General features: G+C 39.0%; 1 protein-coding gene across 2 annotated transcripts in view; it reads left to right on the plus strand.

The window, feature by feature from the left end:
• dyrk1b (dual-specificity tyrosine-(Y)-phosphorylation regulated kinase 1B) overlaps positions 1 to 19,029 on the plus strand; it is a 42,855-nt gene that overhangs the window by 7,408 nt on the left and 16,418 nt on the right. The window contains exon 1 of one of the 2 annotated variants that reach the window (XM_053882145.1): positions 15,087 to 16,947. The exons of the other annotated variant lie outside the window; for it this stretch is intronic. Coding sequence (XP_053738120.1) covers positions 16,845 to 16,947 — 103 coding nt within the window. The 5' untranslated portion in view covers positions 15,087 to 16,844. Of the gene's footprint in view, positions 1 to 15,086; positions 16,948 to 19,029 lie in introns of those variants that run through there. 2 annotated transcript variants of the gene reach the window in all.

Genomic DNA, 19,029 nt, shown 5'->3' on the forward strand with positions numbered 1-19,029 from the left:
AAACGGCTCCAGATTGGTCAATAGCTATAGTAACAGCTCAATTCAACCAATATATAAAACTGGCAGACACGACTGGGTTCTAGGAGAGATGTGAAACATTGAATTTCTCATCTCCACACTTAGTTAAGTATTATATAGAAACATAAACAGATGATGATGCTTGAGACAAACAAAATAATTGTCAAACAGTTTTAAGAGAGACGGTCGTGTGTCAAACATATGCAATAGAATGAAAATGTGTTTATCGTGATAATTATCGTTATTGCTGAAATGACTGAATTTATCATGGTTTTTTTTTGTAAATATCGTCCCAAAACTCGAGGGACAGATGACTCCTAAAGGCATGTGGTACATACATTAATGTGGCAAAGCAGAATGGGTGGGCAAAAACCTGAGCCGTGTCATACAGCATATTACATTGTCTAATTTCTGACCAGCAGTGCCATTGATTCTATTGTGACATGAAAATAAATTTTGAATAACTTAACACTGAAACAGGTTCTCCAGGTTACAGCCTAGAAAACTGAATTATATTAGTCCGGTTAAGATTGAAAAAAATGCATGTAAACAGCTTGTCTGACTATGGAGAGAAATTCGGCTTGTGGTTAATATCTTTACTAAACTTGTATGTAGCTCTTCACTATGATCTGAATGAGTGAACGCCAAGTGCCAAATGTTGCAGTTTCTCTGTCAATTCTGTGCTTTGCCTGTTATGTCCAGCTGCACGTCCACAACGATTTTTTTTTTGTTGCAGTAAACTGTTATAAACGGAGCATTGCAATACTTTTGTGGCGTCCCCACCAAATTCTGGGGAGAGAGAAATACGAGAGACAAACTTGTGAGAAAGTTGCAATGGGCTGTAAACATGGTGGCAAATCCAATATGCCAGATCCATGAGGAGTGTGGACCAAAATATGGCAAGATGAATCAAATATTAAATCGCTTGAGTGGTTCAAGGTGCTGACTGTGCTTTGTGGTTGTGCTTGTTCTAAAATAGTGCCATCTGCTGTTTTGGCGGTGGAATTTATGGCACCAACATGTGACTTTTGACAGCTGCAAGTGCGTTTGGAGCAGAAGGCAAGCGATGATGGTCGGCTTTTATTTGATGTATGCAACAGAAAATATACATATTTGTCAATAGCAATGTATTTGTCGAGCATTTTCTGTTCGTTTGCGAAATGTTCTGCTCTTGTGAAACGGCATCTGAGCTCTCAGCAGTTTGGCATGACTTGTCCTCAGAAGCTCTCGTCCACCGTGGTGACGATGATAATGGCTCCAGGACGGTGATGCAGTTGAACCATTACTTCAATGTCCTGACTCTTTTGTTAAACTAGGTGATCGTACAGTATGATCGCTGCATACCAAGTACAATCTAGTGGTCTGACAACGTCTCCTTGCTACCTGTCAGCACTGTGTTGTAGTTGAACCAGAAGAACTGAAGAGCTCCACCCTTTGTTACTGTAACCATAGTCAATGATTGATTTGGTTAATACATATATCATTAACGTATCTGTAGCGAGGTATCAACCATCAAGATGTTAATATCACAAAATCAACACTAAGTCGTCATCATGTCTTTATGGAAATATGAACAGTAAAGTAGGCCTGAGCGATTTCTGCCATTTAAGCTGACATCGCAACAACAATGGAAGAATATCTGGACTGTGGGAAGTGCCTCATATGTTTACTCTTCATTTCGTTGTTGTGGTGTCCAGTGTCAAGCACAACGTCACGGTGATGCTTCACCGTTAAGCGTGATTCAAAATCTCCATGCAGTGCTTACTTTTTTGTTTTGTTGTTGAAAGTTCAAAAATGTATTGGATGCACTTTTTTGTTTCTTTTATTCTTTCACTGATAATTATTTAATATCTCTGATATTTATTTAAGCAAATGATAGTTATTCTACTCATTTATGTGGCTGGACGGCAATATTCCACTGTGATTAAAGGTTTTTGTATTTTTAGTTAAATTGTTAAATCAAGCTATGTTATATCATTGTATGCATCAATTAATTTTATCATCTTCTATCATATGTTGGCCTGGCTTACAGGGAAGACCTGTTGATTTCTGTTGGTCATACCATAGAATTGTGTGTTAAATATATTTAGTTAATAATGCAAATTAAACACTGTCATTTCCTGCTCGCCATTGATCGACAACTAAAGCAAAGACATCAGACTTTCTTCATCCTCTTGGATCATCGTGAAATTACATTTTTCTTTAAATGTGCTTTCACCTATAGTCATATAGCATCCTAGGGATATTGCGAAATCTGGCATGAATATCGATATATGAAAATTTGTCCATAATGTTCTGCTCTAGTGATTGGTATGATTATTCAAAAACCAAGGTCTTCCTAACTTCATAATAATGATTGTTTCATTCATTCCAAAATGAATCATATTAAATCCAGAATTGTTTTTTGATATTCAACATACAGTAGGAGAAACATCGTATTCAGAGGCGCTCTTACAATGCTTGATTCAAATGAATTTTGGAGCAGGATTCAGATGAATTTTTGCAACAGCTCCTTGATGGCGATTGAGCAGGTGATGTTTGCAAACTGTGAATTCTTTCCTACTCAGGAATAGTTTGGTGGATACATGCTCTTGCTGCTCGTCTTAAAAAACTAAGATTGTTCACTGAGCCTTCGTATGGGGTATAGAGGAAAGGCAAGTTCATGTTTCTCACCCCGACAGTAGAAAACACTCATCTCCATCTCCCTGGAAAAATATGGATGCAATAGAGAAATCTTTACATTAATCTGCCACTGTAGTTGTTAATCCTAGGTAGAACGTTGTGAAGCCCATAATCCTGAGAGTGGGTTACATGAACATGCTTGGTACTTAGGGTATCGATCAAAAACCTATGATACCAGTACCAATACCGATACCTTCATTCCAGTACAGTTCCTGAACGATATTTATTTCGCTACCAATTTTATAAAATGTAAATAAGAGCCTCCATTTTTTTCGTGTTTAAGTGAAAGTATATGTGTTAAAGTTATAGAAAATATGAGTAGAATGTTTGGGTATTCGTCACATACAGTACATGAAGTAAACTGACGCTGCTCTAGTTTGATAGTGAAAATCTTGTGTGAAAGTGAAATTGCACATTTGAAGGTGCTGGATATTAAAGAACTTGATTGAACTTTTAGAAATATTCGTCCATATTCAAAGTGACGATAAAGAATCCGTCATGATACAGGATTTACTTTTTGTCCACTATAGGCCACTGTACTCTGAGATGGTTGAAAACTATTTTTTGAGCTACGCGTGCTGCCTCCTTTGCTCAGCCATCCTCCAGTGTACTGAAACCTGGCACCGAATGACCACTTTTTGATTCTTGCTACGAACAAGGCATTTCGGTTGTTGCCATGAAAGAACCAAAGTTTGGTACCCAGTCCTATTGATACTATTGACAATAGGATTGAGTGGCAGAATTATTTTTATTGGAACTGAATGACTCTTAAATGCACGGGTGAAGATCCATGTTACTAATAATGAAGATAACTCAAGCACAATAGGTTCCCTTTAAACATGAACATGTGAATACCGAAAGAGGGTACTGCCATTTATATAACTGGACCAATCAATGCTTCTTTGTGTGAGTGAAAAGAAATAAGACTCAAAACAGCTCACCTACAGCCCTCTATTCAGTATAAAGAACATCTTAATATTGGCACCATAAATCAATGCTACTCTATTAATAGTGGATGTCTTATAGACTCTACAAGATCTTGTTACTACAAAAACAAAAACAGAGCAATCTGTTTGCCTTACATGTGTCTGCCATTTTTACATATAGATTTTATTCATTTCAAAAAGAACATTTTGTAACAAAACTCTTGTCAGTAGTTTTATCCTAATGACATTCTCCCCTGCAGTTTTAATAACATACGGCTTCCCTTTGATGGGATTTCACCCCCTAATTCTGTTTTGTTCAATTAAGTTTAAATATAAGACTTAAATTGGATTGAACTGATAGTGGCTTGATTTACTTTGCTAAATATCAATCTACTAACAGCTGACACATGAAATGTTACCCCTACAGTGTGGCACTGCCTTCCTTCTTTCTGTTCAGTGAAACATGGACCTAAATAGTGCAAACAACTAGGTTAGTGTCCTATAATGTGACCTGTGACATAACTCAGACACACATATACTGTCACTAGAGTGAGTCAGAAAATGACATTGAGTGCCTACCAAACGTGCAGAGAAAACTGTCTCACATAAACATTTTTAGATGTTGTGATCACATACAATATCAGGTGTACTCTGTGGGACCGCCCATCAGCCTGTATGACTTCACTGTCTTTGACTGACCTAAGGCCTGTCAATGTGTGTGTGGTAATTCAGAAGGGGGTGTTGCATGTGGCCCCTCCACCTGTCCTTACTGGTAATCTATTTCTGGTTCTTACACCGAACTCAGCTGTGTCTCGCCTGGCAACAGGAACTGTGTATATATATTTATACATATGTATGAATGCACGCACCCTCTTCTGCTGTCTTTCCTTCTGTTGCGCGTGTGAATGTGAGGGGATCTGCTGGGTTTGTTCGGGTGGGTGCATGTGTTTGTTATTTTTGTGGTACGCAGGCTCATGTGAACGGGGTGTAACTGCAGAAGTTTGACCCATTTGAACCCCCCCGCCTCCCGCTATAACAGGGATGATGCTAATGTTGGCATCTGTGTTCAGTTTTAATGAACTTCACATGACTGGATTTTTTTAATACATGGTGCTTAAACATTGTGTACGGTAATTATGTAATCTTTGACTGCAGTATTTAGCTAATAATTAATAGTAATGGATTACACATTCACTGGCTACATTGCTTTTCATTGCGTTAAAATCACATCATATTGGAGGCTATAAAACATACAGCAACACTGACTGCTTATGATACAGCATTTTTTAACATTTTGAAGACAGTTAAATAAAATTGAAAATCTATTGTTTTTTTAAGATTGATATTCAAATTAGCTCAAACTCCTAAAGCACCATGCAGTTGAAGTCTTCTGAACTTTCTGTAGTATAGCACATTTTAGCCTTTCATTCTCCGATCCAGATCTTGACTGCACTTACTACTAGTTGTCTGTTTAAATAAATGCTTATGGTGTACTGGTATTTATTTCGAATGCGTTAACTGTAGAACAGGGTCTGCCAACAGTTTCAATTTGGACATACCAGGTGTTAATGGGAAAATATGTTTAATAACTGAGTTTACACAACTGAATTTTGAGATGTAATGCTACTTTTGTCCTAATGAACAATGGCGAATTCAGAAGAGTCTAAACTATAATTTGTTTAATAATATTTATGGATATACTAGAATTACTGCTTTGCAAAACTTGATTGAGTACAGTAGCACTGCCCTGTGGTCCGGTCATGTAGTCCTCTGTTTGGCAAAACAATACTGTGGCTGAGTAACCTGACTGATCTTTATTCTGTCATGTTCCCGTCACACTAAGTCATACTGTCTTTCAAATTATCCTAGTGAGTCCTAAGTACTGTGCAGTGGGAGCTATAAACTCTAATACTCCTGAGGTTCGACAATGCTGTATTCAAAGTGTACGGTTATGAAAAAGTATGGCCTTTATCTTGAACTGATTTACGTACCTGAACATATTACTCAGCATATTGCAACAGAGTGGGAAATGTTTATTTGACCAACTATATTGGCCACATGGTGGCCTTGTGGTTAACACTCGCCTTGCAGCAAGGAGGTTGCGGGTTCGATCGCCGGGTCGGACCACCCTTCTGCATGGAGTTTGCATGTTCTCCCCCGTCATGCTGCTGCCGAGTGAACATCGAGTAGGGAGGAGTGGCCGCATCACAAACCAGCGGGGAGTTGTTGTGATCGGCAATGACAGGTAGTGATCGGCATTCACCAATCATGCTGAAATTGGCCCATCATAATCGGTGACTGATCGATTGGAGCATCCCTAATTTTGACAGTCTCAACAGTATTCAAGTTCAGTGAATTTTTCAGCGCAGGTGCACGTAGGTTCACTAGTGCTTTCTGCCACTGCTCAGCTCAACTCTTGGGTGACCAAGTGTCTGTTCCAAAAATTGTTCCTCAATCTTGTCCCAACTGTCCCGAAATTACAGTGCAGCTAAATCTGGAGTGAAAGGTAAAATTGTGATTATGTGGCTGCTGGAGAGACTTTTTCTTGGTGGCTGTTTTTAGTTTCTGTTACCGGAAACACTTTTGCTATTATTAACTTGACATGACTTGTTACAAAATGCTGATATTGCTCAGCATTCATTGTTTATCATGACTCCACCAGGAATTGATCGATTCAGTATTGATTATTTCTAATGGGGAAAACAATTTTCAATCTCATACCTTTTAAGATTCGAATGGCTTCTGGAATGAAACAATGGCGACTTTAGGTCCTGTCTTCACAATTGCATTCTGATTACTTGTTGATCATTGTCTGATTTTGCCACAGTCACACTCAGGAGGTCTCCACAGAGGCTGAGCTATCCTCATTGTGTTAAATGTTTCAGATAGTATTGGAAAAGTAGTATTTATGCCAGGCCTGTTGCAATAGACATCTTCTGAAAAAGAAACGGCCGAGACAAAAACTGAGATTTTAAAGCAGCTGTCTAAGATGAAGATGATGGCTAATACAAGTTGAGCTAAAGGAAGACATGTTTGGACTGATGATAAGACTGTCATTCATGAAATCAAGTTTTTTTTTCCCCAGTCTACCTTTTGGCCTATTTTGACATTCAGTTAATGACATGTATCAGTCTCTAAAATGGCATTGCTTCTTGAGTGAAGTGTGATGTCATATTCTTATGATGGTCTATTTGATTGTATTGATGATATGATGTCCTAATATCGGTCATAACAAAATAAATTAAGTTAATTTTGTGTTTGTTCTGATTGTCATGCCAGCCATGAAAAATATTTGTTAAGGTAGTTAAAAAATAATGATTGTTGGTTATTTTATCATTTCCACTGAGGTCTGCTCATTTGCCCATCGTCCTAACCGGGACATGCTTTGAGGAAAGTGGAGGTTGCACTTTAGTATGGTGTGTTTTGTTGCCTGGTCTTTGTTTACTCTTCCCTGAGCAGGTGGACTTACCTCCATACTCCCTGGATCCAGTTCCTGACAAGGGCAGTCTCGAATTAGTGCTCCCCCATATTCTTCCCTTTATGTACGTGCTTGAGCATGCACGCATGTGTGGCCGCATGCGTGTGTCCAAGACAGTAAGAATGTAGGGTGTGTATCTGGATTGTACTGTTTTTATCCTGTACGTAGACGGTATAATGGGTTTGCTATAATGTTTGTGTTACTAGCACCGCATTCCATTTATGCTTGCAAGTTATTTCACCTAGTGCTGATTTATAAAGAAAAGATTGTGGAAAATCACACATCCTCACTGATAGGCTAACACCAGGCAGCAGGTAGTTGATAGAACAAAGAGAAGTAAGGCTTCATGGGTTTCTGCAGCAAGACATCATGCTCTCTCTCCAGATGATAGAGAAAAATCTAGTTAGTGACTAAATAATAGGAGAACACGTTTAGAGAATAGGAACTGTAGGGCTGCAATGTCATTTTCTTGCCTACATTTTTAGAGACTCCCAACATTTTTTTCCCTACTATCTCCCTGATAACACAATGCACATATCAAACCTTCTGCAATATAAACTCCACTATATGAACTCTGATTTGACTAGCTATATAATGAGCAATATTTCTTGATTACTTGTAGGTTTTTACAAAAAGAAGAATTTCTGCCTTGTCTTTTGGGCATTTTCCCTGCAGCTAATTTCGTTGTTGCAAATAGCAATTCTTTCTTCACTATGAGTTTTCCCAGATGGCCAGACATAGTGCCTGGCACTGTTGCTTCTCAGAAAGGGGGCTGTGGTTTTCAATATGTTTTATGATTTTTAAAAAGAAATTGTTTTGTCATTCAATTGGACAATCATGAGGACATGGTAATGGACACAGTGTTTCCAATCTATTGGACGACCTGTGAGGCGTACCTAAGTTTCTGAGAAAACTTTAGATTGGCGCGTGGTTTCGTAGTTTTGTAGCCAACTGACTCATAATGTTGATCACTGTACAACTGATTATTGAGTGTTCATTCACAAATGATGTACTTGTTTTAGCAGTTTAATAATCTGTCACTGGTGAATTAGTCTATTTGTGTAGCAAATCCAGCTGACGACAAGGCCTCCTGGTTTGCAGCATGTCAAGTTTGGAGAGACTGAAGCTCAAGCCCGACTTAATGAAACAGCTGGCACACCTCGTCACTGAACACTTTAGACAGTTCTAAAACTGGTTTATTTTTTAATCAATGTAAATGTTTTTGCTGTGCTTTTTCACTATAAATTGACAGCAAGGTAATAAAGCGTGATGATAAAGAGTGTGTGGTAAATACTTTGCTTTACTTCCTCCTGGAAATGAAGTGTACATGCTTCAAATGGTGATAATAATGTCAGAAAACATGCTAACTAGGGCATAGATATTTCCCCACTTTTTCCCAAAGACACAAACCATGCCATTCTATCCTGATGAATCATTGTGTACAGTTTTTAATGTGAGCAGATAGGTTTGCGAAAACATGGAGTCCAACCCAAGAGGGCAGTTGAGATACATTGAGAATCCCTATTAGCAGCTAGTAGTGAGATTGTGATGCAACATGTTGGGTTTGAAAATTTATATTTTGCTCATTTATATGGGAATAATAGTAAAAATGGTTGGAAAACAGGATCAAATTCAAACGAATTCAATCTCTGCTGGCTACGTCTGCTTATAGTGGGTACGGAATAGCAGGTAAAATACCGAGTTGGCCTTACTGCACTGATGTAACAAAACATGGCTGGCATAGTAATCCCCAAATGTCTGATCACACCTATGGTCATAATCTGTAGTTCATGACCCAAAGTAAGAGATCACTTGGAAGGCTGGGTTTGTAATTCCCGAACTGTTGCCCCAAAACCCGGCGATTAAATACTGATAAGGATAAGAATGAATCTCAACAAATTCCTGGGAAATTATTGTGTTTATTAATTTTTCTTTATCTTGCATTGTCCTGAAGATACATTTCAATCTAAAATGTGTGTCCACCTGCGTTTGTAGTTCATCTGCCTCTAGTTTTGATTGTGTCTTCTTACTGATTCTATTTTTTTCTGGAACTATAGTAGTAGTAATAATAATAATAATAATAATAATAATAATAATGTGTAGCCACATAACAATTATGTCATCAACGTAACTACTAAGGAAACATCTTTAAATATTGTTGATGACCGTGATCAGGGACACGGTGTGTCCCTAGCAATTGGTCCCTCACTAATCAACCCATTTTTTGGAGAGTTGGGAATTCTCAACGAACATACGTTCCTAGATATCAGGATGAACATAAATAACAATATCCAAAAATCCAGTATATATCAATGTCCAATATTCAATTTGACATGTAATGTTGAAGTACACATCACAGCTCGGACAGATTTCCCTGATTTGTCTCTTGTGAAGATAACAATTATACAAAGTTAATACCTTGTGATTAATGGACCTTTATTAATAATCGTGGAAAGTTTTTTGATCATCTTGATACTCGGCCGTCACCCTACTTGGATACATCTCTCCTCATTCACTACCAGCGGTCACCGTCTTCTTAATCTGACGGTGAAGACACACCTGTCCAAAATTTTGTGTGTGCATTCTCTTGTCGCAGGCGTGAGCGAATGTCTGATACTAAAATTGAGTACATTTGTTCAGCTAATATCTTTGCATGGTCATCTGTTGGTTTCACTTACGATCACAAAGTCTGTTAGTAGTATTAGCCACCAAGCAAACCGTTTTCGATATGGCTTGACAACACTTCCACTTGGTTGTATTTATTTTATCTGCTTTGTTGTTGTACTGTTATAATTTTCTACATTTGTTGAGTGTAATTGTTGTGATATCCTTTATGTATTGCATTTATAATTTGTCAATTTGTTTTTCTTTGGTATTTATCAAAGTTTGTTGTTAATGAGAGTTTTTCAGGGCTCACCACAGGACATTAAAGTGAGAACACTGGTTCCTCACCAGCAAGCATGACATTCAGAAAGCTAAGCAAATTGCCCAAAAAATAATTATTAATTTCACCGAGCTAGGTGACCAGCCTTTCTCTGATGTCATTTACATGGAGATGGAAACGACCCAATCCGTTTTGTGTCAGATGTTGCGTTCGTTTGCCACCTGAATCTGAAATTTGAAAATGTCCACAGAGGGAACTTTAATAAACGCAGCGATGGAAGACAAGTGCTTCCTCTCTCTCTCTCTCTCTCTCTCTCTGTCTCTCTCCCTCTCTCAGAGACCCACTACAAGCAGCCAGTTTGTAAATATTTCACAGACATAGCAAAGTCTGCTAGCGCTTCACTAAACTGCATAGTCTCACATCAAATTTTTCAGTTGTTCTTCTGACAGAGTAGTTGCTGCATTCTGCAAGGTTTTTCTTTTTTCCTTGTTGAAGAGGTATGTAAAAACATGTCCAAATTTGAACTATTCAATGGTTCAGTTTTTTCACATTGTATACAGAGAAGATCTCATCATAACTACATTTTGATTACAAATTGATTGTCAATCCAACGGCACTCTGGTTGATCAGTATCGGTGATTGGAGCATCCCTAAATTATAGGTTTCATTACAGATACTTAAAATAACTGGCATTTTGAAAACAAAATCAAAGAAGATTCATGGAAAGAAAATGTGACAACAAAAATACAAAAAAAAAAATATATATATATATATTTTTTTCAATAATGCTCATCTGTACTTAAGAAGCCGTGTTTTATCCGAGACACCTTCCACATCTTTCATTGTACTGTCTTGGATCTGTTGCCCTCCCATCAGCTGCCATTATGTCTAATAGTCAGACTCCTTGTTCATCTTTGCCATCTGTGAGACCACCAGGTTTGTCGTGTCTGCCATGGCTGTCTTAGAGCTATAGAGGCATCCCTCAGCTTTGACCCTGTGCTGCCACCTCCTTTACTCGATGCTTGCATCTGTGGATGGTCACACTTAGAAACATTTGAAATTAATTTTAATGTCATTTTTATGGTGGTCATTTGTTTACATAATCAGGAGAAAAATATGTATGTGGTTACATAGCCTTCAATAGATTTTAAAATTAGTTGCCGATGGAAATGTGTTGATGAATGAAATAGAATGAATAGATGGTTGGGATGGATAGGTTTTTACATTTACTATTATTATAGTTTGTATTTTAATGTCTATATTTTCTGTCTCTTTTCTCTCTTTTGGTCTATCTATGTTATATGTTAATGTTCTAAAACTCAATTACTAAATTAACTAAATTAGGAATATCTAGTGGATGTAAAACCTCTCATCTGTCTGTTAAAATATTCATAATTGGCTTATCAACATTCTAATAATTGCTGTTCAAAACATGTGACTTGATGAACAAGTGGGCCATGAAGGAAAAGGGTTCAGGACACTGTCCTGTCATGGTGTGGGGCCAAGGGCAAATAAATGTGTCTAATAAGCTGCCCCAAATAGTATTAAAGTAAAGTAAACTCTGTATTCAAATTCATTTCATTTGTTAACCTCTGATTGTTTATAAATTACTGCTGCTCATGTAAAACATAAGCACAGCATGGGCAGCAACATCGCCTTGGGCTTGAAACTAGTCCTATATTTTATTCCTATTTTCCTGTGTCATGCCTGCTTCATTTTGTTTTTGTCTCTCTGGCTCCGCCAAGTGCTGAAAAGCAGGAGGGTATCTCCGAGTGTGGAGTAGTCCTCTACTCCTCTCTGAAAGCACCCTGCAGTAGCAGCATGGTAATTCTGCTCCTCTATCTTTCCTCTGCATCGTGTTTACCTAGCAACAAGCATCACCCGCGGCTGGCCATCCCATTGGTCACTTGAAAACGCACCGGGGACCAATGGCAGAGCTGTTGCCATGGTACAGCGTATAGTTGCCGGGTGGAATTTTGCTGCAAGGCACGTGAGTCTCGGAGTCTGCTTGCCTCCCCGCTCTGCTGTTGCAATCTCGGCTGTCTGGTGTTTCGTGCCACAGAACCACTGACTTTCCTCCACATCTATGCAATATAACTCTATTTATCAGCCCTCCGCAAGTGTGTCAAGCCAAACTACTGAGGCTTAGCTACGTTTCCATTAATGCTATAACTGTGCGTTTAAGACCGGACCTGACAGCATGCGAATCCACTGCTCCACTGTATTAATCCGCTTTTAATTGGCTCTATTTCTGCCTGCGTAATATGCTGTATCACCACCCGAAAATCTTCTGAATACTTTCATTCATCTGAGCATATTTATGGATATATTTCTACTTATGTACCATTTATGAATAAATATGCTGCGAACACATTTATTTCGAAACATGATTTACATACAAGCTGAAAAACACACAGAAAAAGTCATTATCACTCATTCTGCTATAATAATGATAATATCAGTAGTATGTTACATTTTTTTGTCTCACAAGTTAGAAAATGAAATGTTAATGCAGCAGGTTGCATTATTGGCAATGTGCCGAAATAAATGCAAACAACAGACAAGTGTTAATAAATAAACAGAGCGCAAAAATATTATTTACTGGGACATATTTTACCACATACATAGTCTGTATTACTTGAACTGACAATGAACAAAAGAAACAATTGAAATTTGAGGCCAGACACACTTAAGTGAGTAAAGCCAGAAGCCAAAGACAATTATGCTGTTTGCTTTTCACTTTTAACACTGTTCTAATGTCCAAGGTTTTTTTTTTTTTTTAATATTGCAAAATGAAAGGCAGAGCTTGGGGGTGAAATTAACGTATCTATTGTTTTTAAATATTACAACACCCTGTTACTTAATTTGAAAAATACACCCTAAAATGTCAATTTAATTGCCCAGTTCTTTTCATCCTCAACAAGTTTCAAAATAATTGATACAATCCCATGAATCATATTTTCTCTCTTAACATGTATTTTAAACCTAATACAGTTTCTCAGCCAATGTTTCAAGGTTAACTGTCCCAAAGGTAGGTTGGATCCATCCGACTGTGAGAAAACTCTATTTAACAGCCTTTTCGCACCAGCAAGATATTATTTCTGTTACAATAATGTGATCTAAAGAAAGTAAATATTCTTTATTTTTATAATATATTATTATAAGTGGCACATATTATCTTACTATTATCATACTTGACACCCAACAGACCCAAGTAGTAACTAAGTTTATCTGAAATTATCTGCTACTCAAACTGCTGCTTACTTATTTTATCGACACTATTATTTTGAGATCAAATTTATATCTATCAAACTTGCTTGTTGAACAACACAAATCCATATGTGAGATTATTCAGGGTTCTGATGAAAGCTTCTTGTACTTTATCTCTGTGACATTAAACATGTAATGTTACCTCAGTCAAAAATCTGACTATGTATAGTATTAATTCCCAAATCAATTTGAGTGTTGGTCCTACTATACTGCTATGCTCTATACATAATACAGAAAAGTTTAAATTTGCTTTAAAAAAAATGCAATGCAATGTTGTAAAAATAAATCATGATACAAATTCTCAGTTGTTCAGCCATGGTGACGTGTTAACATAAAGACACTATTAAGTAGTCACATATGTTTTGTTTTGTTTTATTCCAGAACTCTTCTCCCTTTTGAGCAGATCCCACCATGATAAATGTATGAGAAGGTGAAAACTAATATTACAAAGTTCAATAGTGACAAACTTCACATGTGACCCAGCACTCCTATCACTGTTAACCTTTACCTTTAAAGTAGGTGATTAGATGATGTTCATATACGTTGTTGGGTGAGCGTGAAGGAAATTGTGTTGGCCTCATTTCATGGAACTAATTTCAGCATGAGTGGTTTTTGGGGGTGAATTTCCCTTTAAGCTGAAGAGGCTGTCAGCTGGTTTATGACACTGTTTGTGTGCTGAGCTGTTCCCAGGCAGCATTGTGCCTGATTTAGCCAGAATGCTCGGATAGCAACAGGAACAACTTTTAGCTTTGGCTGTTCTGGGAGGGGAAGTCTGTGGAGTCACTCAAGTGACCATGTGCTTATGGAAGCCCTTTGCCCCGCTCTCCCTCCCTCCCTCTCCGTCCGCCTGTATTCCTACCAACCCCCCAGCTCTTGCCCCCACCCCCTCTCTCTTGCTCCATTTCTACCTGACATCTTCAAACTATTTCCGCGTCATTCCTGCATCGCGCCGTTGGATGATACACTGGGAAACCAAGCTGGAAGCTCCTCCTATGACCGGTCTCTCGCCCAATCATAGCTCAAGATGGGAGTTTATGTAGCCTATAGGAGCGCAGCTGCCGTGGCGTCGGGTAGCAACAGAGTCTTTAGAGAGTGCGTGCTGTGTGAGGGAGAGGCTGCTTGCAGCCAAGCAAACACAAGTAGAAACATTCAAAAAGACTCAATGAAAGGAAGGACCCTTTGTGTGTTTCATGACACAATAACATAAAACTGATACAAAAATGAAGTAATTCACTTCCTCTTGATCATTGTTCATTTGATAATAAAAAAAGTTGTTGCTTAGTCTTCAGTAAAGTCCATAATAAATATAATATTAATATAAATAAATGTAATATACATTTTGTTGTTATTTAACTTATGCTTGATCAACGGTGCAATTCACTTGTGGATACAATGGTTCCAGAACAACGTGTATGGTCTTTTTTGTCAAGGGAATACACTAAGAACGTTTTATTAGACTTGTTTATCGGGCTGTAATGCGGGGGAAATAAGTAAAGGTTCTCTATATATGTGTATAAAGTTCCAGTATATATATCCCGTTGTTACTATAAATGGACAGGACCGGAGAGGTCTGTTTGGGACAGACTACTACAAACTGAGGGATGGTTGCTGTCCAGTTAGCTTGCTGGCCACCATTTTCGCGGAGCTTTGTTTTCCAGAATTACGGTGTTTTCAACGTTTGTGTAAATATAACTTTGTATTGTGTTTGTGGTGTGTTTAAATATACCCCTCGTGATTTTCGTGGAGTTGCATGAGGCTGCAGCAGACAGGTCCGGCTTTGACCCCCTGTCCCAACAAAATGGTACGTTCCCAATCCTTGGGTGGGGAGCGGTGTGGGAGCGCAGCACGGATTCTGTATAACGGGGAAGCACTGAAAGCGAAACGGGCGAGAAACATGATTCGAGAGCGCCCCTGTGATGGTTTCCACCATGAAGGAATTGAAAAACTCCCCTAATTCTGCAAACGGCTTAAGAAACAGATGAGGACAGTAAGTGAAAAGAGAGCGGAAGCGAGGGGAAGAGGAGGTGCGTCCACCAGCGATCCAAGGCATCTGACAGCAAGCTCAGGAACTTACTGGACCTGTACTGTAAAGTTTTACTCAGAGGTTCTGTTCGATCCCATTGTCTTTATGTGATTACCTCAGGGGCTTCCAGGAGTTTGGTAAACGAAAGGACCGTATCGTCGAGAGTTTGGGAATATAAAACACGCCCCTGCTGCTCGTCGAAACACTGAAACCCTGACACCGGATCTATACCTTTGCTCTCCACGTCTCTCTTTTGCTCGATATGCTTCGCCACCTCACTCGTGTAAACTGTCGTGTGGATCCGCTTGCGTGGATATCGAGTTAAGGGAACTTTGATGTGGAAGTACACGTCCCGTGAGCTGGACACTGAACAGGACTCTGCTTTGTTTGCGCAACCTCTTGTTGTGACAGATCGTCGTTGTGGTGTGCGGGGATTACTTTGTTGTCTGGCCGCTTAGAGGGGCTCTTCTGCACTCTTCACCCAGCGTCTGCTGTAGGAGGGTGAAGGGAGATCACAGCCTCGGTGACATTGTCAGTGGAGGGTCTCTCTGTGTGTGTCACTGGATTAATCTGCGATAACATCACTCCACACTGCCGTGCTTTGTCCAGTGACCAGTCCTCCCAGAAAGCACCAGTGAATTGGACCTATTTTTGGAGTGAGGGATGGGGTAAAAGTGGGCAGCTGGAAACCCAACTCCCCCTCCGCCACTTTTTCTTCCACTCTTCCATCACATTACCTTGCTCAGCTTAGCCTGGCCCACCAGCCAGAATGCTGGGCAAGCCTGGCTAGACCAGGGTCCCCTTACAACCAGTTGCAAGAAAGGACAGGTTGAAGTGATTTTGCTGTCTGGCCATGAAGTCTTACTATTCCTCTGAGCGCTGGCTGGACTGAATTCTACTGTAAAAAGGCTGTGCTTGACCGGAGTACACCAGGCTTGAATACAACCACAATATGGCAAGGGAACTTTATTTGTGCACTTTAGGTTAAACCCACCCTGGGAGAGCCAATAAGCTAGTTTATTTTGCTGTATTCATTCTTGGACACTAACAAACCCTTGTTGACAAACAGATTGAGTGTAACATCTACTTTTGACTACCTAAAAAGTCACCAGCAGTCTGGAGCAGTACAAAAGTCCACCACACAGAAATTTACAACTGAAGCTAACCAAATATTATATAACTCCCCCAACCCCAAGAAACAGAGTATATATGTAGAATGAAAAATCTATGTCTATAGTGTAACTTCACAGAAGTTGCATTTATATTTTTACTTCAGAGAGACAAGCTGCCTGTAAGCCAATTGATTGCCTTAGAAACCACAGTAACAAAAGAAGGAAGAGAGGAAAAGCCAGAGAAGAAGGTGCCTTTGATTGGTTGGCTGGTTTCCCACACCGTTTCAAGAATTATTCACATTTTCATATTGAACTCTGGGATTTAAAACACACCTAAAGACGGTTACCTTAAGCCCCCACTGCTGTTGTCACTTATTAGATGGTACCCACCTGCCAAAACATTTAATTGAAGTGTTTCCCTGCTGGATTGACCTACTGCCCAAGAGTTTCCATGGTGATCACATCAACATCGGTGGAGGACAAGCCGGTGCCCTCATGCAGGATGGTCCAGTCCGAACCCTGGATAGCCTCAGCATTGCTCCGCAAGAACAAGAGTCAGTACACACACACACACACACACACACACACACACACACACACACGCACATGCACACGTATATGTTTGTATTGCTATTCCTGTGGGGACATTGTGAGGTTTCTCATTGCCATAATGCTTTGCCCGGCCTCTCACCCTTAACTTAACCCTCCAAAACACATGGCTAACCTTAACTAGGACTCTGACCCAAACTGAAACCCAATTATAATCACCACATTATTTTGAAGTCTTCATTCTCAAATTGAGGTTTGGACCTGTGGGAACCCACCATTTCTACTTCCATCTTTTTGAATGTTTGAAACAACCGATAAGTGATCACCAGCTTATAACCGATAAGTGATCACTATCTTATAACCTTTCAACCATTTTAATATTTTAAGCCTCTGTGGCTGTTTTAGACTTACTCGGTCCTCATGTGTCAGTTTGGCCAGGATGTGTTTTGTGCTGCCTCTGCCTGACAGTTTGCTAATTCCAGTCCATCTCACAGGGACACACAGCTGCTGGGTAAAATGTCAGAGTCACAGTATTATTATTACACTCATCAAGTTAAAGTTAAGTTAAGAAAGACCTTTCCAGCCATTTAATTAGGATTCATCAGTGTTCAAAAATAATACACTTGTATGCATTTCAGTTTTAGACTGACCAGTTTAAACAATTTAAACATCCTCTTTCGTCCTTGCCATGTAGTGAGGTCCAAAGTTTCAAGATTAAATGAAAAAGAAAAGGACATTCATCTGAGCTATTGAGGTACCTCAAGACTAGATAATTTTAAACTGGAATGAAACTGTAGCTTGAATATGAAGGTCAACAACATGTATAAATGATGGTACAAATGCTGTGTATTGCATTTTCGAAAGTGACCCAATCTGTACCGGTAAATACATTCATTGAGATGTTAAACAAAACCTTTTCTTGTGTGGTTCTCCACCGGCAGGTTTGGGGTTCATGGAGTTAAAGCAGCGGTCATTGGGGTCATAAGCTGCCCTTTCATTTATATTTGCGAGCAGTGTCTTCTATCTTCTCATAAGCGGCTGAATATATTTTTTCATCATGTGACTTTTAAATATATTTGTTTTTTTTTCGGCTGTGAAGGTGTTTTTGAACACCTGTCACATGATTGACAGCAGCAGAGTTGAAGCTGTGATCCAAGAGCCACATGTCTGAGATCTCTTTGAGAGTTGCTTACCAATGTTCTCAGTCCTGAACTAAATTGAAGCCTGAGATGTTGTCATTTCTCACCACCACAGTAATTTCTGAATCTTTTGTTGATACAGCCGTGAACCAATCACCATACTTTTACACTTTAACCTGGCAATCTTGGAGTTTACTCCATTTTTGTTATCTTGAATGAGTTAACACTCCTTTTTGAAAAAGATGTGACTGTCTGTTTCAGAAAGCTATTGTCAATCATTGGCTGGTATTGCTAGCTTGTCAAGCATACTGTGTGCCATGAGAGGATTACACTTTATGGCTCGTTTGTTTAGCTGTTCATACAACTGGATGCCTGATGGCTCATTTATTTTTTAAGCTTGGTCACCCTTTCAGTTTGAATTTAGAAAAAAAAAAATCACTTAATCACTTGAACATAACAACATGAAAACATGTCTGAGGTGTACAGTTATTTGAATTTGATCAAATAAGTTCTATGCCATGATGTATGATGATCTATTGATGTTAAAGGAACTTGTACTTCTGAAAGCTCCCTCATCATTGGTTAATTTGGGTCTTAAGAGGCTTGGCATTTAGGTGAAATAACACTGCTTTTGCATTTCATAGTTAGATATGGATTTCTGATAGCACAGTGCAGAAAAGTTTCAAAGTTGTTTCATTGTTCTCTTGACTTGCTATTTCATCAGCTATGGTGTCACAAAACAAGGAGAACTCTAACAGTGATCTGACCAGCTGATAGTTTCGACCGATATTACTGTTTAAAATGTATTATTTTTGGTACCAACTACCACAAAATCCACTCACTGTGTGTTGCGCGATTGTGATGAGCGAGTGTGCTGTTGAAGGCAGTAGAGTGGAGAAAAGGTCTATATATGATTAGATCAATGGGGAAGAACTCTAGTGACATTTC

This window comes from Synchiropus splendidus, chromosome 12, assembly GCF_027744825.2.
Source record: "Synchiropus splendidus isolate RoL2022-P1 chromosome 12, RoL_Sspl_1.0, whole genome shotgun sequence".
In the NCBI taxonomy this organism is placed as follows: Eukaryota; Metazoa; Chordata; class Actinopteri; order Syngnathiformes; family Callionymidae; genus Synchiropus; species Synchiropus splendidus.